The sequence below is a fragment of the Triturus cristatus genome, chromosome 6, assembly GCF_964204655.1.
Source record: "Triturus cristatus chromosome 6, aTriCri1.1, whole genome shotgun sequence".
Classification (NCBI taxonomy): domain Eukaryota; kingdom Metazoa; phylum Chordata; class Amphibia; order Caudata; family Salamandridae; genus Triturus; species Triturus cristatus.
The window spans coordinates 520,330,994-520,353,555 of NC_140589.1; the positions used below are offsets into that span (position 1 = coordinate 520,330,994).

Below are 22,562 nucleotides of genomic sequence, written 5' to 3' on the forward strand. Positions count from 1 at the left end.
AAAGAGGAGAAATACGTGGTCATTCTTATGTTTATATTTTTACCTTATTTAGTATTTTTACACATGCTGCTCAACCAGAAATGTGTCAGTGCATTGTATACACGAATAAGACAATAATGCGTGCCATCCCTCACAGAGACCTAGCATGGAAAATGTTAAACATAAAGTCATATGAAAAAATAGATACCAGTTTAAATTCATTATCATCTAAAAACAGGAAAGAACAGGAGTGAGAAATGACAACGTTAGACATTTTTAATAAGGAAATGATGGGAAGGGATTAGCTCAAAATGGAAGGGAAACAGAAACAGAAATGAGGACACACAAGATTTAAGTGGAAATCGTAAGAGAAGAAAGAGGATAGGATTTACAAAAGAGGTCTAGGATATAGATACAGCACTTATCCCTGTCTCGGGAATATCAGTAAATATATGGTGCAAGGATCAGAGAAGCAAGACCCCTTCGCTTCCCAAAAAGTGGAAGAAAACTTTCACTCAAAGCAATATAAGAAATTTTGATCCGCACTCAAATGCAAAACACAAGTCCATCCAATTTGTGTGTTTTTAAATTGTTCTTATATTTTCATATTCTTTCTTCTAGTAGCCTTCCTAGTAGCCAACGCGTTTTGTCCTGTTTAAGGACTTCTTCAGGGCTACAACATAAATAATAACTATTGTTAAAAAACTTTTATCATAAAAGCTTATTTTTTTATTTTTTTAACTTTTTTTAAAAAAAACAGTCAGATTTACAATTATAATTGTATTGATTCGATGCAATTTTACATTTCAAAAGGTTCATGGATCCAATCCACCAGGCACATAGTCCTTCATAACAATAATAATAGAAGTACCATGTGTGTCAGTATGGAAATTAGACAGTATGGGAAACTCATAGAGTACTGTCAGAGGATTAATAAAAAGACCATACTGACACAAAACAAACTTAATTTCTTCATGTTTTTACATTAAAATCATATGCTCATGCAGCACGCTTTTGTAGAAAAGGGGAAGTCCTATATTACATTTCCTTTGTCCCTAGCCACAAAATAGTCCCATCCATCATTATATATTTTTTGTTTAACATTTATGTACAACACAAATTATGATTTCAATACCTCAGCCGATGATTTTCATATAAGTATTTGAATGATTCTCATTTCGTTGGTTCTACCTCGTTTTTCTCTCTTCAAGAATATCTATATTACAATGATTACATAGTATCATCAGTCATATTTCAAAAAACCAATTATATATCAGTGCATTAATGATAATATACATATTTAGAGATCGACACAACTCCCAAATTTCTTATTTATAATCTTTAAGAATATAAGTGGCTAGAGCATATCAATCGCAACGTTTTTTATACAAAATTCCAAAATCACTGGATTCTAACCATAGTTTCATACCTTAAATAGTGTTCAATCATGTTAATTAATCTGTAATCAAATTGGTGAATATCCTAAATGTAGGAGGATGTGTCTTTTAATAGCTTTTAGGTCATCGCTATTTTCGGCATCTAAAAAACAAAGGTAAAAACAAAACTCTTTTGTATATGCCAAACAAACACATATGTGTATATATGGAAATATATGTGTATTACCATGTACGCATAGTAACAAGCTGCATAAGTCTAAATCAATACAACTACGTGCAGCAAAATAAGCAAACTGCCCTCATTAGTCCTAAGTAATCGGTAAACGAGGCTATTCTAAACACCATTATCGTCCATCTTCAAAAAGGCACAGAATTGGTGGTTTCAAAAGAGTTGTCACTCTATTACCAAGCTTCACAAGCCAGGCGTGTTCAGCAAGCCACGGGCTTAGGAAGCCAAATCTCAGGATTGGCGCATGGACTCTCAGGCATATATCATGTAAAGGATAACCGCCATCTTGGAGGGGCTTTTTAATCAGATTTTACTGTACATGTAATGAGCGTGCATTCGGGAACCAGTCTCCATTTATATTTGACACATAACACCAAACGGATTGCGATCTCTACATGAAAAATTAAACCTTAATATTTAAAGGCACATAATTCTAGATGCCAAATAGCTATTCCTATCGCAACGTACTAAAGTCAACCTTTAATGTTGTTAAGCGGGAACTAATCACATACACGCGTAGATACATGACACAAGAAAGTTTTCGCCCTTGTTTACCGTAAGTGTGGTTTATTACGAGCTGTCACTCCATCGTCATGCTATACAGGCAAGACGAGTTCCACGGGACACCGGCTTAAGACGCTAAATCTCAGGGTTGGCGCATGCGCTGTCAGACACATATCATGTAAAAGATATCCGCCATCTTAGAAAGGCTTTTTGGCCAAACTCAAGCCCAGAAATTCTAAATGCCAAGTGGCTATTCATGTTACAACGTGCTAGTTTCGGCCTCTAATGTTGTTTAGAAGGGGGTAACCACGTACGTGCATCGCAAAATAATGCAAAAAGTTCTTATCCTTCCTTACCGTACGTATAATCTTAGAAGAGCTGTCACTCCATCGCCATGCTGCACACGCAAGACGAGTACAACGGACCACGGGCTTAAAAAGCTAAAACTCAAGGTTGGCGCATGCGCTGTCAAGCATATATCGTGTAAAGGGTATCCGCCATCTTGGAAAGGTTTTATTATCAAACTCTACTATACTTAACGTGGGTTTGCATTAAAGATCCGGTTCCCATTCATATTTGCAATATACTGCCAAATACACAACGATCTCTATACAGAACTGTCATCCTCATATTAACATGATTTTCATGTCTACTATTTTCGGTGATATAAGTCCATACTATCCGATGCGCACCATGGTGAGTGAAGAGTGATAAATAAGACCGCCACCTTGGACGGACTTCCAATTCAAAACAAACATGCCCGATCTAACAGGTCAATTTCCATTGTATATTCCGCACCTGCCACCAAGTGTAAACCGATGCCCAATAGATAAAATGTAGGCCAATAATGAAAGGTAGGATAGTCATTTTATGAGATGACCACTATTATTCCGAGACCCACATTTTTTTCAAAAAGAATATATTACGAAACCCATGATGCAAGTTTACTTCGTAGATATGGTCATAGTGATACCCCATGGCAATATAACCGTTTTTGAACGTCTATATATCACTTTGGATTCCATATATTTCCAAACCCTATTAAGTTTAGACGTTTCTATATCACTTTGAGTTTTATATATTTTCTCAAACCTCACCCTAAGGACATATTTTATAAAATTCCACCACACATCAATAAATATTGTAATTAACGTCTGTCTCTTATATCATCGAAATTATCCTATCCATGATTTTATCAATAGTGACATAAATACATGACAAACATATGGAAAGTACTTATAAGCTTCAACAATCTTACAGCAAGACATCCCATTACCAGAATTTTGTTGAGTGAGAAATACAGTTGCAATCCTACAGGAAATAATGCATTTCTGAGTTCACATTCAGTCCCTGATGCATAGTCCTCAAGACACATATCCATTTTGCCTCTTTCTGTCTGAGGAGAAGTTCTCTATTCCCCCCTCTTTCACCTACAACCACATGTTCTATTGCATGAAACCAGATGTTCTTATTCTCCGGATGATCATTTTTTATGTGCATCGCAACTGAATATCTTTCATCCATGTTTTTTATTGCCCGCATGTGTTCTTGTATCCTTACCTTCAGGCAACGTATACTGCTGCCCACATAGATCTTGCCACAAGCACAGCCTATAATATAAACGGAGTAAGTCGTATTACAGTTGATAAATGACATGATTTTATATGTCTTGCTTGTGTTATGTGAGAATTCACTAGTTCTATTTTTGCCTATTTTGCAAACTGAACAATTGCCGCACACAAAAAAGCCATTTGGTTTACTAGGTAACCACGTGACCAAAGTCTTGTCTGTATCCATTGTTTTTACATAGCTAGGACAGAGCTTCTGTTTAATAGTGAAACCTTTTCGGTAGACAACCTTAGGTTTACAGGGTACAATATTTGAGAGACTTGTATCCAGACTTAGCAAAAACCAGTTTTTCTTTAGTACATTGTAAACATGGTTGCTATGTTGGTTGTACTGTGTTATAAATAGTACATTCTTCTCTAGTTCCATGCCTTTCTTTTTATCATTCATTTTATGTACATTGCCTTTTAATGTTTGTTTTCTGTCAAGCTTTTTGACTTTTCTCTCTGCCTTTTCTAAACATTCATGGTCATAACCCCGAGCTGTGAAATTCGATTTAATGTTATTCACAGTATGTACAAATTCGGTTTCTTCACTACAATTCCTTCGGGCTCGAACTATCTCACCATAAGGTATGGCATTGATGGTATTCCGAGGATGAAAGCTCAAGGCATGAAGCACACTATTGCATGCTGTAGGTTTTTTAAAGATCTTACTTTCAATTTTTCCAAGTTTGATATACAAATTGAGGTCAAGAAAGTCAATGCCCTGTTCACTATAGGCAATAGTAAGCTTGACATTAAATCTGTTGTTATTAAGATAAGCATGGTATTCTCTAAGGCTTTCAGTACTTCCGTTCCAAAACATCAGAATGTCGTCAATATAACGACCATAAAAGATGATTTTATCCAACCAAGCATGGGCCCCTCTGCCAAAGGTCTGCTCCACCTCATACAAACCCATGAAAAGGTTTGCATAAGATGGAGCAAACCTCGAACCCATCGCTGTACCTTGTTTCTGCAGAAACCATGTTCCATCATGCAGAAAGACATTGTTTGTAAGTATCAGTTCTGCCATTATTATTATTATTTGAGTGTGATCTAAGTGACTAGCACTTCTTCTGTACAGGAAAAATCTTAGGGCTTCCAGCCCATTTTTCAGCTGGATACAGGTATAAAGACTTTCAACGTCCATGGTGACAAATAACAGATCATCACTGTCCCAGTTAAAGTCCTCTAATTTATCCAAAACATCACCACTGTCTCTCAGGTAGGATGGTAGGTTTTTCACATGTGGCTGCAAAAACCCATCCAAATATTCTGCTAGATGTTCCGTTGGGCTCCCATTCCCAGAGATAATTGGTCTCCCAGGAGGGTTTAGGGAGTGAGTAAATGCATGGAAACCTTGAATTATTTGCTTTTAAATACTCATACTCCCTATCTGACAAAAGGCATATCTCATGCCATTCCCTTAAGTGTATGTTTATGTTGTTTTCAATTTCAGGGATTGGGTTGCCCCTCAATTTCTCATAGCAAACCTCATTGTTTAGTTGCCTTAATAGTTCACCCAGGTAATCCTCTTTGTTTAAAATAACAACATTACCCCCTTTGTCTGCCTCACGTATGACAATATTATCATCATTACGGAGATCAGACAAAGTCTCTTTCTCTTTTTTAGAGAGATTAGGGGGACAGGTATATAATTTGTTGTTTAGAAACTTGTCTTCCAATAAGTGAAGATCAGTCGTGACCTTTTCGTAGAATTTTTCTATTGCTGTATTATTGCCTGATGGTGGAATGAATTTAGATGTAGGCCTCAAACCACTATCTAATGTAAGATCCTCCTCAATGTTCAAATCATCTGCCGTCACTCTGATATCATCAGACATATTCTCATCTTCCAAAGTCAGCAATGTATGAATCGTATTGACCTCTTTAATGGAAAGCAAAGACTCAGCAATTGTCTCAGAAATATTAGGCATACCAGTTTGGTTCATTTGTCTTTCATGAAAGAATTGTTTTAATTTTACTTTCCGGACAAATTTGAACAAATCAATATGAGCATTTATGAAATCACATTCTTCAGACATGCAGAAGTTTAAACCTTTCATTAACACATTTTCTTCCATCATGGACAGATTACGTTTAGACAAGTTTACAATTTTCAAATTATTGCTGTCATTATCATTTGCTGTTTGAGGAATGCCATTTCCTATCGAATGGGCTATCTCCTGTTCTGATTGAATTTCGTTTGCTGTCTGGTTTGGACGCCTGCTTTTATGTTTGCGTCCGCCCCTCCTGGTTCTCCTCTTCCCATGGGTTTCTTTTTGTTGCCCAATCGATATCTCTGAACTTCCCTTAAAAAAAGGGAAGTCTGATGTTCTGGAATATCTGTTCCTGTGGCTCCACTGCGATCACTCTCAATTGAGGAGAGAGAGATGTCACTTGATGTAGCACTATGATCTCTAGATCTGTTTAGGTTGGTATTATCTTGTCTGCTCGGAATCTCATCGTATTTCCTTGCAAAGGTAAATATCCTCCCCTTTGAGTAATCACCTTCATCTCGGATAATTTTTTTCTGTTTCTTATCCCTCAAATAAGTTTGGTAACTGGCCAGCTCATTTTTCAAAATTTCATAATTTTTCTTTGTTGCGTCATCCAGTTTCAAGTCTTTAGGAAAGAGGATGAAGGATAGAGAAAGTGGAGTGGTTAGAAGACAGCAACAAAGAGAAGTTGGATAGACTTAAATTCGAACAACAGGCAGGAGATGAAGGGACGTACACTCACAGAGCAGAGAAAAAAGGTAGATACAAGTAAGTGCATGAAGGAAAAAGACTGAGCCTTAAGAGGTTATAGATAACTAGAACAAAAGGAAAGAACATTAATAGAGGGGCTGACCAAAGAATGGTGGCAGCAACTAGTCAAGGTAGAGATTAAAAAGATACATTTTACCTTATTATGAAATTGGAGATGTTTTTAGTGTCTTAAGTTAAATGTAGGACGATATGAGATGGACGGTGTTGCTCTAGAAAATGATTGTGTAGATGCTTTGTGCAATATGAATTTCTTTTTCTAGTCTTAGGTTGTCTTACCTTCTCAGATTTTTGTAGCCTCTAGAGATTTTGAGTAAAGTATATGGATAGGTCAGATGTTGGGGGAAGGGTTTTAAAGATACATTTTATTCCGACGTTAAGAGGAGGACTCTAGATCCTTCATGACAGGCAATTTGAAATTGAATTTTAAAGATCCTGAGATCTGCCAGGCTATTCAATACAAATTAGCTTTCATAGAAGCTAAGAATTAACATAAAATGCCTGATAGACATACCAGTAGGATAATATAAAGGCTTAAACTGCAATGTAAACATGTTTTAGATAAAGGAGGTGCTTCTAGTTTTAAAGAAGTGAAGGGCAGTCTCACAGAATTTTTTCTGTATTCTACTTGAGAGGAAATCTAAAGATCAGAATCAATCCACAGATCCAGAAATGTGACTTTGTTGGCCAGAAAGGGGGAACAGCTGTTAGTGTGTAGCTCAAAGAGTCAATTTTTGTTGACTTTGAATCCATGTGGCCCCTTACTGAGGATGAATTTTATTTTATCTGGGTTGATTCTAAGAAAGTTATAGGACATCTATTTATGAAAATTTACAAGGCTTTTTTTTAAAAAGTGCAGATGCCCTAGAATGGTGATGTTGTTAGATACATCTTTATGGTGATGTTTAACTGTACATCGCAAACCCTGCCTTCTACATCATGCTTTTTAGCACTTCTATATAAATGTTGAAAAAAAGAGGCATAAACGTTAGGGGACCCCACAGGTGACTGGGGTATAATCAGAAAAGTTGTTACCAAACTTAACCCAATGCTTGAGGTTAGTTAAGAAGAAGGTGACTCGTCTGAGAATCTCTCCTTTGAAGTACCGGATTCCTGGACTGTGAACAACCTTTTTTGGTATAAAGTATAAGATGCCGCTGATATATCAAAAAGGATGTGGAGGCAGACATCAAAAAGGTACAGCAGGTATTGAAAGACATCCAGTATTTTAAGTCAAGCAGTCTAAAGATTAATCAGGGAGAAGGTGTGGGGTAGAAACTCCGAACTCAATGAAACATGTAAGAGCAATTAATACATCCTTCCCCTGCCAGGGCTTTTACTTAAAATCAAAAAGTACTTGATTCACAGCACAAAAGCCAAAACAGTACATAAAGGTTAAAGGGCAACAGCAATACACATAGTTATACATGGAGATTAATCACCAAGTGTGTTTTCCCCTGGATAAGGGAATTTTATGGATACAGTCATTGCAAATGAGGATACTTACCCCGGGATGAGTGATTTGTGTTTTGTTTTGTTAGTACCAATGTGGCTCACAGTCGTTCCCCACTGGAAAGATATTAACAGCTGCACTGCGCCCATTCCCGGAACCATACCTGTGTATCTGTTTTACTACACACAGTCAACAGTCATTGTTTTTGTGATGGTTGTTGGCCGCAGTTTTATTAGTCATTACATACGTCATATTTGTACAACTCCCCTGCACACCTTCTCGGGCCGGGGTCATAAATCATTATCCTACAATATCACAATTGGTTATCACTCAGTATCATTTGGACATCATAAATCATGGGTCATAAATTATTGGGTATCATAAATCATTCTGTCACAAATCTGTCATCATTTTGTTGTCATAAATCTCTCTGTCTGATCATCATAAATCAGCCACCATAAATCACGGTCATAAATCATCGGGATGTCATAAATCATTCTGTCACGGATCTGTCATCATAAATCATTCTGCATGGCCACCATAAATCATCAGCCATAAATCATCGGCTGGCCATAAATCACTGGTTTGTCTTTTGCTCATTTGCATATCCTAGGGTCGTAAATCACCCTGACAGCTTGTAGATTGTTCTTTGTTGTTTTCCATGCCCCTTTGCTTGTGGGGGGGTAGCCTTTTCCCAGAGCCAGACCACAACTCGCTACCTTGCTAGTCTGTCCTGCGCCCTGCTGTCTGGCGGGGCTGGGCTGCGAGTGCCGTCTCCGTTTGCTACCCCGATTTTTGTCAGGCGCACTCACCCAGCCGTAAGGCATCCCAGAGTGAGTGGCTCTCCTTCTACACACCGCCCTGTCGGTGTGTTTCCATAACTAAACCAATACACCTTCTGTTTCTGCCACACTGCCAGGGAGGCTTCTGTCTTCCTGCGGCTCCCCCAACCTTCTGTCGTCCCTTTGCGCCTCCCGCTGCTCTTACTGTGGAGCCTGCCCATGCCGTTGCTCTGCTCGAGGATACCAACCTCTAGCTGTGTCTCCGGGAGGCTGACGTCTGGTAAGCTTTTACGGTAATCTTCCCCACAATTGCCATGGTGTGCGTTGCTCCGTCCTTGCCCTCATGAAGTGGCACGATTGTGTCCTGTTCGGAGTCTTATGGCACTATATCCGCTCACCATGGGTCTGTCACACATGAAATTACACAAAATTGGGAGATAGTCAGATACCGCTTGTGTAGGTGTGATACAACCTAACTTCCTTAAATACCATCCTCTCCTTCACTCCTGCCCGGTTCCCCCCAGGAAGAACCCCTGCGCAACTAGTACCCAGATTGTCCACATGGACTTAATTGTGCATTTCCTTGTAGTACTTTTTGTCATATTGGACCTTTTTCTTTATATACTATCCCCTCACTTCTACTTGTTTCTTATCTTGGAAGGATGAAATCCTGAGTTGGCACTGGCGGGGGTGAAGATAACAAAAACGTACGTGTTTGTAACGTGCACTTACGCCCAAGGGGATCCTAGCACTGAATCGCAGATGTTTATTGTTACCCAACTCCATGGTACTGATTTTTATATTGCTGTATAAATTGAGCATTCGACAAGACTTCGTGAAGGTCTCACTTTCTCTTCCTTCCTTCCCATCTGAGCATGTGTATTGGGCGCAATTCCATCTAATGGTGTGGACGCCCCAGATCACACTCTTACCCCTGTCCCCGGGACCAGGATACTACCAGACAGCTGCCTATGACCTGCTCTATTGGGTTACAGTCAATCATTTCCATTTAGTAAACGTTGCATTGGCAAAATGTTTGCTTAAACTTTGTAGGTGCGCCCATTCCAAAGTAGTCTTGTAAGAATATTATTATTATATATATTTTTTAACACTTTTAAAATTGTATTTGTTTCTTCTAATATACAATATACAGAATTAATTGCGCATTTCATTGTGGTACTTTCAAATTGGACATTTTCTTACATACCATCCCACTCGACTACTTATTTCTTACTTGGAAGGATGGAATAGGGAGTTGGCCCCACCGGGGTAGCAGGAAACCTAACAGTCATATTTGTAAAGTGCACTTTCCCCAAGGATATATTTGCGCTGAATAGCAGATGCTTATTGTTAGCCCCCACTCTCTGGTACTGATTTTATTGACATCAAATACCTGCCGGGAATCTTGGCTTTGAACTAACTGTGTTCTGCTTGCGTTTCATCGGATGAGAGTGCGAGCTTCTGTCCCTCTCTGGACTCTGGCACCCTTCAGCCCTAGCTGACATTTTTTCTTTCATTAAAAAACCTGGCACACTTCAGGCCCAGCCGCGATCTACATTCTAGTAAAAGTTTTGTCGCTTAGCTTAGCCACAAAATAGGTATGATGAAGGCAGTAAACGCTAGAGGGCACTGTTGTCTATAATACCTTTCCTTTCCTCCCATTCATGCTGATAACCCGGCAGCTTCTTCCCGGGCTGCAGGATGTTTTCGAATCTAAATTATTTTCTTTTTGTTGTAGTTTCAATTAGCGGGAAATCATTAGGCCACATAGTTTATCGCGGGTAATTTGGGAAGAAATATTGACCCTGCCAAGAGCACATGAGCGCAATGTTTGTGCTCACAGCGCCCGGTATTCCGAGGCGGTCTTCCATCCAAGTCCTAACCAGGCCTGACCATGCTTAGTTTATGAGATCAGGCACCTGTAGGGGTAGCATACAGGGCCGGACTGGCCGTAGCGGGCACCGGGCAATCCCCCGGTGCGCCGCACGGGTGGGGGCCGGTTCTGGGCTCCTGGGGGCCGTTTTTGTTGCAGGGCCGTTTTTGCAGCATAGCTGCAAAATCAGCCCTGTAACAAAATCGGCCGGAAACCGGCCCTGGTAAAGAGCTCGGCGGCACCCCCAACCCCTGGGGGGGTGGGGGTGGGGCGGCCGAGCACTTTGCCAGGGCCGGTTTTGGTTCCCAGTCCGGCCCTGGTAGCATACCATGAATCACAAACTTCCCCCGCATCAAAAATCCTACTAGGATTATACTCTGATCTGCCCAGGAAGAACGTTAATCACCGGAGTTTTTCTAATAGCCATTCCAAGTAGAATTTACTTGATCTTTATTGTAATTGTATGTCTCTATCGCTTCCTGCCCTTGGCAAGTCATCAAAGCGCTTACGGCGATCACATTCCTTAATCCTTATGCCCAACCAAGCTTCAAATTTGCTCCGTAGTGTGCTGCAGACTGGGCCACTACAACATGGGAATCATCAGGAGAGTTAAGTGATGCGCCCAGCAACCCTGGTGCAGTCGTGCTCGATTTAAAACAGCGACCCCGCCATCATATATTTGAGGGGAGGTTTAGGACATTCCTGGCAACGCTATATGTTTTTAGGAATATTTCTTATAGCCACGGGCAGTAGGTTTTGTCTGCATAGGCGCCCATTATGCAGTGCTATGCAGAATTCAAGTCTCACGCTGGATGAAATAAACTGATCAATTCCTTCAGGTCCACGCTAATCACAGGTGTGCTAACTCTTTGCTCCACCTTAAACCTGTGATGCAGTGAGTAAGCCTAGTAGCAGCGTGGCCTTTGAACATAATCCTCAAAACCAGGATTTTTAATCCAAGAAATTTCCTGACCTTTCCCAAACGTAACCGAAGCACACTTTGCTAATCAGGCCGCAAGGGGGCAGCATTGTCTAGCTGCTTACTTTTCAAAGACTCTTAAACAGCCTTATCTGTGGCTAACAGGGTGAGACCGCGCTCTAAATATAGAGCGCTCTTCGACATTCAGGTGCCAGCTGTGTGGAAAGCATCCCAGCTTGCAAAGGTGTTCTTTTTAACAGGGGCTCTTCTACGCAGAGCTGGCCTTTGCACCCATAGCACACTTTCCTAACACAATCATATACATATCTTTTTTTTTTTATGGGACCGTACACACCTTCTATGCAGCCTTTTTTCATTCCGCAGCCTGGCTCTGGCTCCGCACGCGATTGCAGGCTTCCTGGGCCACGGCGGTGTGTTGAGCAGCAAGCGGGCAGAACCCCACACCGGGCAGTGGCATCTTGTAGTTACCGCTGTCTCCTGCATGCTGTTCTGTGCCCTTCTGCCCTGCTTCCAAAGTTGCCAGCATGCCGCGCCGCCACTCCTCGCTCCTTGAGCCCGTACCCTGCTACTGCGGTCGGCGCTGGCTGCCGAGAGACCTCTTCCTTTCCAACTGCTGCCTGGGGAGCTGGGGGTCATGCCTGCATCTCCTGACCTCGGGCCTCCGTCCATTCTGCCCCGACCTTCCATGCCCCGGCGAGGGCCGTACCGTCATCTGGTGGTCCCTCCTCGCTGTTCTTAGTGTTGTGTCCTGCGAGACACGTTCTAGTGTCTCGACAGGCACAGAGTTAGTAGCCACTCCCCCTATGGGAGTGGGCACACACACACCCCACACCCATCCATCACCGGCGTCACGAGTGACGTGACCCGGCTAATAAAAGGGCCCGAGTGCACGTGCTCGTGGCCAATTATCTAATTATCCAGCAAGTGTCTGTGTCCTTTCTTTGCGTGCATGTGGGCCTGAGGCCCAAACACGACAATGGCGACGAGCGGGCGAATCCCGCGTGTGCCGCCGCCTTTTGGAAGGTGGTGAGGGGGAGAGATGCCCGTGCGAGGGGCACCCCTGAGAATTAGCGAGATGTCTAATCGCCTGCAGGGCATGCGAAGAGCCCAGGCGTGAAGACGGTGACCGGGAGCCCACTCCGCACCGCTGCGAAGACCCGTGGGGCGTGCAACGTGCCCCGGGGTGAAGGCAACGAAGTTGGGTGCCCACCCCGAACCCGTCACGCTTGCCGCTGTGACCCCGGTGGGGAAGTGCCCGAAGAAGAGCGTGCCGAGCGGAGCCCACCCGCATCGGCTGCGACCGAAGACCCCACATGTGAGGGCACGGATGCCCACCCCGCATCGGAAGAGCCGCAAACTACCACTGTAGGCGAAGAGGCCCGTGGGCATGTGACGTGCCCGGGGCGAAAGTGAGGCGATCGGGAGCCCACCCCGCTCCTGACGTGCCTGCGGTAAATGTGCCCCCCTGCGAAGAAGCACTGTGGGCGTGTGAAGAGCCCCGAGTGTCGAAGAGGCAAGCGGAGCCCACCCGCATCGAAGGGAGGCCCGCCGGGCCGAAGGTGAGCGACTGTAGGGCATAGAAAGGAAGCCTAGGAGCAGTGGCATACATCTGCCACGGACCTGCCATGGCCCCAAATGAAGCGGAGCCTACCCGCATCCAATGCAGACAGTGTCCGGCGACAGCTCCTGCCCCTCCCACCCCGCGCAGCGAGTGAACTGTAAGAGGCTGCAGCGGCGGGGGTGAGAGAGGGAAAGAAAAGAATGCCTGAAGCTGATCGGTGCGGAGCCAGCCTCCTCCACCACCCCCTCGCAGCCCGTGGAGAATAGAGGCCTACTGCGAGGAGCAGGAGGTTTCAAAAGTAACGGCTGGCCGGCGCAGCATCTGCACGAGACTCGCCCAAATGCCTGCGTGCCTTCTCCCGGCATAACGCGACATACAGTGCCCGGGCATAAACAAATAAATGAACTTAAAGGGGGAATGGGAGGAGGTGCAGCCGCCCGAGGAGGTGTTAGTGCCCGCCTGCAGGAAGATTGCGAGCGTGACCGGCAGGCCCAGAGAGACCCGGCCACGCCCGCTGGCGTAGGTGAAGGTGAGCTGCAGGAGCAATCACGAGAATGGAGCTACAGCGAACTGAGCTCTGCAGCGTGTGAGGAGCTACGGGGGCTGACAGGAGGCATGGCAGGAATCCCAGCATCGTGCGAGAAGGACCAGGAGTAAAGCAGGGAGGTCCCTAAAATGGAGCACGAAGCCTGCAGTAGGTGGAACGCTTCCGAGGCTGAGGGAAAAGGGTGCAGCAGTGCCATCTAGTGGCCTCTGTGAAACAGTGCATTATGGGAAAGGAGAATACAATGGAGCAAGGCACTGGTTTACAGGCAAGGAAGGACTGCCTGTTGCGACCTGCAGCATAGAGTTAGGCTGCTGTGACCCACAGGAACGAGATAACCACCCTGCTGGCAAGTAGCTGCCCAAGAACAAAATTGGAGGAAAGCATCACCAAAGAACGCACGTATGGACATAAGTAGTATAGCTTTCCCCAAACAGGAAGAGAAGAGAATAAGGTAAATGAAGCAAAGTTGCAGCAGACTGGCAAAAGGCAGCAAGCATCCAAACCACATGAGAGAGTGGATAAATAGAGCAACAGCATACACTGAGGTGGCAGCAAGGTATGCACCGCAGGGACTGCTAGTGCCACACGCAACCGGTGGTGAGGTCAGCGCACGTTGCTCTGAGGACTGGCACAAGCAAATCCAGAAGGAAGTGCGCAGCAAAGACGTCCAACGAAGCAACCAAAGGGCGCAGTCAGAAGCGCGCCGAAGCACTGCCACTGCAAGAGAAGAAAAGAAGTGGTTGCACGACCACCGGAAGCAGGAAGACCCAGAAGAGGGTAGAAGAGCGCCAAGTCCAAGGTGCGCAACAAAGGCACCCAGAAGTTTGATTGTACGGGCAGCCGCCCAGGAGAACAAGACCTCCTGGAAGAAAAGGGGAAATGCCGAAGGCATCAAAAAAGAATCTCCATCACCTCAATGAAGCCTGGAAGGGGCCAAACGCAGAACAGTGCCCTCCCTCACGCTGCCTCAAGCAGGAGTAGACCTCCTGGAAGAAAAGGGGAAATGCCGAAGGCATCAAAAAGAATCTCCATCACCTCAACGAAGCCTGGAAGGGGCCAAACGCAGAACAGTGCCCTCCCTCACGCTGCCTCAAGCAGGAGTCGTCAGTAACCCAAGGCTGACAAGAGGAGAGTCGTACACCACAAGTGGCCAACCGCCACCACGGCTCTCTACTGCCCGTGGAAGTCATTCCCTGGAGAGGGAACACCCGGAGTAGGAGCGTCAAGAAGCTGCCTGAAGAAGGAGCACCCAAGATGAGTGGCTGCTCACCATGCAGCTGAGAAGAGCGACTGAAGTCTCGCCTGGATGGTCAAGAGACCATTGCAGTTAATAGGCCCGTTGGCCTTGTTAGAACATGGTGCATGTCACTGCACCCGGAGGAGAAGCAGAAGAAGAATGAAGATCGTGTCACCCCGAAGAGCTGGACAAACGGAGGTGTGTCAAAAAACAACGAGAGGAGAAGCAAGAGGACTCGTAGCACCACAAGCCAAGAACACCTCCAGAGACAGCCACCAAGGCGGACAGACGGCCCTGGAGACAGCACCAAGGGAGAACCACACATAAGCCGCAGCAAGCGCCACATGTAAGCCGCAGCAAGCGCAAACCGCGTTGCTCCCATCGCTTCACAGTGAGACCGTCCAGCCCAGAGTGTCAGCAGTCAGAGGGGAAAGGCATCCCTGCTCCTGACCGCCCATGCCCGAGGGGCGAGAGAAGGTTCAGAAGAGGCAGTCAAGTGGCTACGACGTTCATCCAGAAACCTCCTCTACTAGTCAATCATCGCCACCTGTCGTCCTGGCCCAATGGCCGCTACATCATCATTGCCATGTGCATGAAACAGCACTCTGGAAGAAACGTGGAAATGTGACCGGGGGGTCCGCACCAAGAATCGGACAACCAACTGAGGCCAGAAGGGGAAGTCACGACTGGCAGGGCGGGACGATGATGAGAACCCAAGCTACAACAGGAGTGAGTCCTGACACAGCGACAGCAAGGGAAGAGGATAATAACCCGAGAAGGAACTGGCAGCCGCACAGCGGGAGTCCGAGAGTAAGCCGCACAGTCTGCTTGAACCGAGTTTCAAGCTTTACGTTCCTCAGCGTATTCATCACTCCTCCGTCATCAAAGTCCCAACAGCCCACGAAACACAAGTTCACAAATGCCAATGCCTCCCCAGAGAACATGGAGGTACCTGGCCACTTCCTGCCTCAGGTGATTGACTCCCGACTAGATGCCTGCATCCATCAAGGCAAGTCGTCACCCTTCATCGTCCAGATTCACCACATGGCTGGCAACGCCACCATGCCAGTCCTCATCAAGTGCGTCAACCGACACAATCTCGAAAGACACATGGAGTGGAGTCCTATGCTATTGCCAAACTAGCCACCAAAAAAACTCAGAGGCTACCTGCTAACCTGGTCTGCACCTGAACTGCGGCAGCGAGAGCATGTCCTGACCAAGATCCATACACCCTTGAGGCTTGTGCGAGAGACTGGCTGCTGGCTCCTAGGTAGCTTGCAGCTGCCCCCAGCCGGCACAGACGCAGCCCCAAACGCAGCCTATCAGCAGTCCTGTGGCAAGCCCGAAGAAGGGCCTCCCCAGGCGGGAGAGCTGGAAGAGGCATTGTCCCACCGGCAGGTCACCGGACACAGCAAAACAGCCTCATAGAGACTTCCGGCTATACAGAAATAATCCAGTGAATTTTCACCATGGACTCCAGCCATGATCTTGACGCACCCAGTTAATGAACTGTTGTTAATCACCACCCACCATCCTCAAGGTCAGCGAAAGGAAGCCACCTGGGACCAAAGGCGCAGACATCTTCAAGCAAGCGTTCGTGTCCTAAATCACACAGGTTAAATGATGAAGGCTCGCCGAGATCGTCCTGCTACCGTTGGAGTTACCAGTCCTGGTCTGCTGTCTTTCTGAATGCCTGACCTGAGAAACTGATGGACCCGGTGGTGTATATTTCATTGTTATTTCTCCCTACAGGTTGGACTAGGGGACTTTTGTTTTTATTAAAGTTTGGGAGCAATGTTGTGTCCTGCGAGACACGTTCTAGTGTCTCGACAGGCACAGAGTTAGTAGCCACTCCCCCTATGGGAGTGGGCACACACACACCCCACACCCATCCATCACCGGCGTCACAAGTGACATGACCCGGCTAATAAAAGGGCCCGAGTGCACGTGCTCGTGGCTAATTATCTAACTATCCAGCAAGTGTCTGTGTCTGTCCTTTGCGTGCATGTGGGCCTGAGGCCCAAACACGACACTTAGGTCGCGACGGCGGCAAAACGGTAAATGCGGGAAAACTCCTTCTACCATTTAGCAGTGACTCAAACACTGTTGGTGATGCTCCCCCAGCAACTTGATGTAAAAGGTGAGCTGCCCAGGGGGTCTGCAGCCCTATATCCCTCTCCCCCGTTCCTCCTTCACTTTGTTCTTGGGGAGGGGGAGGAGAGGGCCTCAGGTGCTTTTGGCCGGGCGGCAATTCTCAGCGGCGCTAACCAGCACAAACCGGATTCGTTCCTTGTGGGCTTGAGCGGCCGTTATGACGCCGGCCCTTGAGGCCCCCTTTGGGGGCGGCCTCTGCTTGAACTAGCAATCCCCACTGGAAAGTTATGAACTAGCAGTTTGGAAAAAGAAATAGGTTGCAAAATTCCCTTTCAATGTCTTCATTCTGCAGTTAGTTCCATGGGAGCAGGATACACTTTGTGATCTTGGGGTGTGGAACATGTGGCACTCCCATTTGTGTGCATCCACATATAAACCACTTGGAGAGACCATGTTGACTCTGCCCTGGCCAAGTCTACTACTGTCTACTAGGTCAGCCTGGGTTCAGGTAAGGGTGGTTGCCATCTGCTTTCACCAATCAGAGACGTGGAACACTGGTTAAGTGTATCTTCCACGGATCCAAAAACAAACCCTCTTCCCCCCCAAAATATCAAACATCTACCATGATAGCACTGATGGCCTGAGTCAGAGGTAGAGGAGACCATCGATTATGCTTTGATCTTTTTGCAATGCTAAACCTTCCTAGGTATTTTCTGGTCTTGGGGTGCTACTGTTGACTGCAGTGGTGATTTTCTTAGTGCTTAGTTGTCTTCGGCACTCATTGGTCTGGCCTATTCTTCATAGCTCACAGTGGGGACCTCACCAGTCACTATCCACAGTACTCTGGGGAATGAGGCTCTGAATACTCATACACTAGGACAGATCCAGGGGGCAATCGATTGTGCACCAGTGCACACTGCAGTGGGATCCAGGATCACTAGGGCTCACCACAAAATACGGTGGTGTAGATCCTTCCCTCCCTCACAGTGGGCTGGGTTCAGCACTTTTCGCACAGCTCCTCATGCCCCCCATCCTCTCTCTAGGCACACTGTACATTCAGTACCCCTCCTTAGCAGTCAGTAACTCCCTTTCTCTCAAGGTGGTGTCAAGGCAGATCTTACTAGCATTTTGCAGACCTTCCAGGTTCCTGTTAAAGGGAGTTGCCTCTCAGCGTCCTCAATCCTGGTGCACAAAGGTATTTGCCAGTCTCCACCTTTACGGGAACCCTGGCACTGAAAAATCCTAGCACACTGACTGGTGGTTTGTGTCCCATATTTGTAGTATGCTTGAAAAACAAATGTATTCAGCAGGTCCAGTATTGAGACTGGTCTCAGGCATTTTGTGACTTTCTAGATTTCCCAAATATTGAGCCATAGTTTTTGTCTTCTAACGTCAGCAAACAGCTGGGGTGAGGCTGGGAAAACCCTGGTGGCAGAATCCCAAAGAAGATGAGAGAGAGAGACTTCCCCACTCAGCTACCTTCCAACCTGTTGCTATTAACATTTTTGAGGAAGAATAGAGTATAAGAGGGCAAGGGTCAGGGGTGTAGGAGACCCAAAATGTCTGAGGAGGGGAAAGGACAAACCTGCGCACGCGTGTGTTTCCCATGTGTGCGCGCGTTTGTCCGTGTGTATGTCCATGCATGTGTGTGTGTTTTGGGCATGCTCGCTGCAAGAGTGATGAAGCACCAAGGCAAATACTGTATATTCTCAAATCTCCTTACTTTACATCTTCAAATCTTACTGCTGCCTTCAGGCCTTGGGCTTCAAGGTGGCAGGTAGGGTAGGGCTGAGGAGGGGCAGTATCAGACAGCAATCAACAAACAACCTCTTGCCCCTTGTTCTTAGAAGTGCAGACTGCAGGCAGCTGTGGCTGACATTAGAAACAATTCCTGGAGGGTTGCAGTGCAACAAAGGTGTAGAGGGCGGGTGGGCTCCTTGACTGTCAGATTGGTCACAGGTAGCTGGAGGCTCGTCACAGGTCATGTGCAGTCAGTGCATGACTTTCGAGCTTGGCCATGGGCACCAATTTTCTGAGGGGCGCATGGAGCTGTGTGCATTATGGTTATCCATTCTCACATTGCTACAGCCTTGTCCTTGTCCCTACCTGCACGTTTCTGTCTGATTTGCCAATTTAAAGTGGTTTTTGTACTTCATTATCAAATGGCAGGTGATGTTTTTAACACCAATCCAGATACTGACCAGTAAACACAAAAGTAACTCTCTGCTTTCCTCATTTAATTCACTACCATCAGCAAGGGCGCCAAATGTCTCTTGCTTAGCGCGCTATCTTAGCAAAGACTGGCTCTGCCTGCAGGGCCATTAAAGGTATCGCTTTTGTGCGCTAAAGGCCCTGTCATTTAAAGAAGACAGACAAGAAATTATTTTGTCTTCTCGTTTCCCCCCACCCTTGTTCCCTGCGTCCCCCCAGACTTCTATAGCTTGCAAAACACCTATACAAGCTCAAAACTGCCCCAATTTGCAAACATGGGCCACTTTTTATCTAATTCATTTATTTGGGCCAATGTTATTTTCTATCGCAGTCCGACCCAATGTTATTTTCTATCGCAGTCCGACCCTGAGCTCCTCTGCATTTTCCATTTGGTTTTCTTTTGCCATTAATTACTTACATATTCTAGTACTGTCTTATTTGCAAGACATTTGGCATGCTTTGCAGTTTCATATCAAAACTGCGATTTGATTTGAGATCTCTTACAGTCATAAGATTTCGTCAAAAATATTTTTCATATTTTTGGTACTTCATCAAATTGGAGTTTTTCCAGTTTTGGACTACCATGCTCCAATTTATTATTTCACCAAGATGACTTAACAGCACATTAAAACCAATTTCGTGGATGACCACAAAAATGGGGTAAGGCAATGTCTAAAAATATGGAGACAATGTGGTTTGTGAAGAGTTGCTTCGCCTGCAGAAGAGCAGAGTTACAGACAAAGTCAAAAGAGGACAGATTGTCTAGGTCAGATAGAGTCTCCACTTCCTGTAAACCTGATATAGAGGATAATTTGCATGCATAAGAATTAGTATTAACCTAGGCTGAGGTGGCGTGCTAAAGGTGGCGTAATACATAGTAGGATAGGGAGAGAATTTAGAACAGATTAAATTAGAAGCTTAATTAAGGAAATGTAAAACTACATAACCAAAAGTCTGGAGATGAAAAGGAGTAAACTATACAATTGCAGGAATGTTGATAGAAGACACTGTTATGAGCCTGGCTGTTTAAGCAAGCTTTTGATTAGCCTTCCCCTTTCTCCTTTCCCTACTGGTTGTCACTGCACCAAGAAACCCTTGTGTGACGTATGGTCTACTTTTTCCTGACATAACATAACATAACATGAATGAATGTGGTGGACCCAAAAAGAGGCGTTTATTGGACAGATTGGACAGAGAGGCAGCAAAAGAAAAACATTAAAAGACGGCTTTCACTCTCAGGAATAGAAAGGTTTAGAACAATGGTTCTTAAAATTTCGACTTCAGTGGACCACCACGTCATCATCACTGGAACCTGGGTCCCTCACAGAATCATTATTGGAATATGGTGACCCCACCACTGAGTCATTACTGGAAGCCAGGAACCCCAACCTAAGCATTTCTTATGTATTGTACTGCACAACAATATACAAAATAAACAGAAACAAGCATTAATCAAAAACAAAAATTAAAATGATGAAATATTTTATTTAATTCACAAACAGATAAAAAGAAAAATCAAACTTTTCTTTTAATGGGGAGGGTGAAACTTTTTGAAATTCAATTGAGGCCACTCATCATCCAAACTATTTTCTGTTTGATGCACTTGCACTGCTCCCACAAATCAAGCTGAGGATACTAACATAATTTTAAGCCTCCAATTTCAAAATGTTCAATTTTCAATTCACTTCATTATTTATATGCACTTCCTAATTTGATATACTTTTCTAAGCAGTCACTGACCTCCTGCATAGGCTTCACGGACCCCCAGGGGTCTCTGGATCACAGGTTAAGAGTACATACGCAATGGGGTGCAGCTTGAATCCTATAGCACAGTGAGCACAGGACCCATATCTGGGTATTCCCATCACTCCCAGGGCACTGCACTGAAGAAAGCAAAAAAGTGAAGGATGGAATGCTTTAATTCATCTCAGCCACTGGTAATTACTCAAAAGTATTAAACGTGGTAATACAGATGTTAGTGGCAATTAAAAAAAATAAGTTATGCTTGAGATAAGGATCAATAATTGAAATTAGTTTGGTAAAGGGAGTCAGAGAAAACGAAACATAGGAGGCAGTCAACAATTATATTAGAGTAAGTTACTTATTTAGAGTTAGGGGCTCCGTCACAAACCTGACTGATGTCCTTTCCATCATGTTACAAGGGCCACTGACTATAATGCACTTGTAATATGGTGAACTGGACCTCTGCCACACTGTATGTTCTGCTGGAAGCACTGTGCAGACATGCAAATTGGAGATACAACTGGATGATATTTCTCTGCATGGTGTGAAAAGTGAATAAACCAAGGAAACAGTTTCTCCCTGTCAGTTTATGCTTTCTGTGTCACATAGCTGATGAACGTGTAGTAAATGAATATGATTCTATGTAACTAACAAGAAGTGTCAAATATGGAACATGGGTAAAGTTTTGTGGAAGCATGGTATCCCAAAAGCCATTTTCATTTGATCTGCTTGTAGCATTTATATCAAAACAAAGAATGAAAACCCCTGAAAAAATACAGCTTCAACTGACTTCAGCAAAGCTGTGCTTCTTGATGGGAGAATGCAGATCCTTGCATTTGGGAATAGCCTTAAAAAGCTTACAGTATCTGTTTGAAATTTACAGCTCTGAAAAAAGCACCAGTGTACAGGTGTCTGTGCCTAACAGTGTGACTACCTGGGTTGCCACTGCGTTTGTTCTGTCTGAGGGACTTGGACTTGGACTAACAAGTGAACCTGCTGAGGTAACTTCTTTTTTTATTTACAATTCTGAAATGTATGTATTTATTTTTCCTATAATTGCAGTCCTGCCCCCCCAAACGCTACCATCCACCAAATGTCAGTGTCCTGGAAGGGTAATCTGCATCTGATGCAGCGTGGAATTTTAAATCCTCCCTTCGTCACAGACCAAATATCACACTAACGTATTCATTCAATACATTCATTGGGGGCCCATAACACCAACACTCACACTTTATTGATCTGCTCTTACGGAAGAGATGAGTGTTCCAAACTCTGACATGAAAGGAATACCTTATAACCTAAACAAAATTTATTTACATAAACATACACTAAATATCCTTAATCCAGCACATCTTTCTTTTGAACTTCGAGATATTCCTTCCACTATGCCGATGGATCAATTAGTTGAATTTGGATAAAGGTGACTCAATCCTCTTTAATTCATATTTAAATGTTAATCTATTCCCTTTCAATAATAACCCAACACATTTGATTGTTAATCAATAATATTGTTTATCTAAATAATTGCAAAAATTTAATAAATCGTTAATCAAACCACAGAACACCATATTTACCTAATCTGGCTATTAGTCGTCCTCTAAGTCGTCTTGTAGCATGCTACAGTCCCAAAAATT

The 22,562-nt window shown here is 44.5% G+C and overlaps 1 protein-coding gene across 1 annotated transcript in view; it reads left to right on the plus strand.

Moving 5' to 3' along the window:
• LOC146817360 (CD109 antigen-like) overlaps positions 1-22,562 on the plus strand; it is a 1,044,213-nt gene that overhangs the window by 674,589 nt on the left and 347,062 nt on the right. Inside the window, exon 19 of the mRNA XM_085610952.1 lies at positions 21,812-21,929. Coding sequence (XP_085467078.1) covers positions 21,812-21,929 — 118 coding nt within the window. The remainder of the gene's footprint in view (positions 1-21,811; positions 21,930-22,562) is intronic.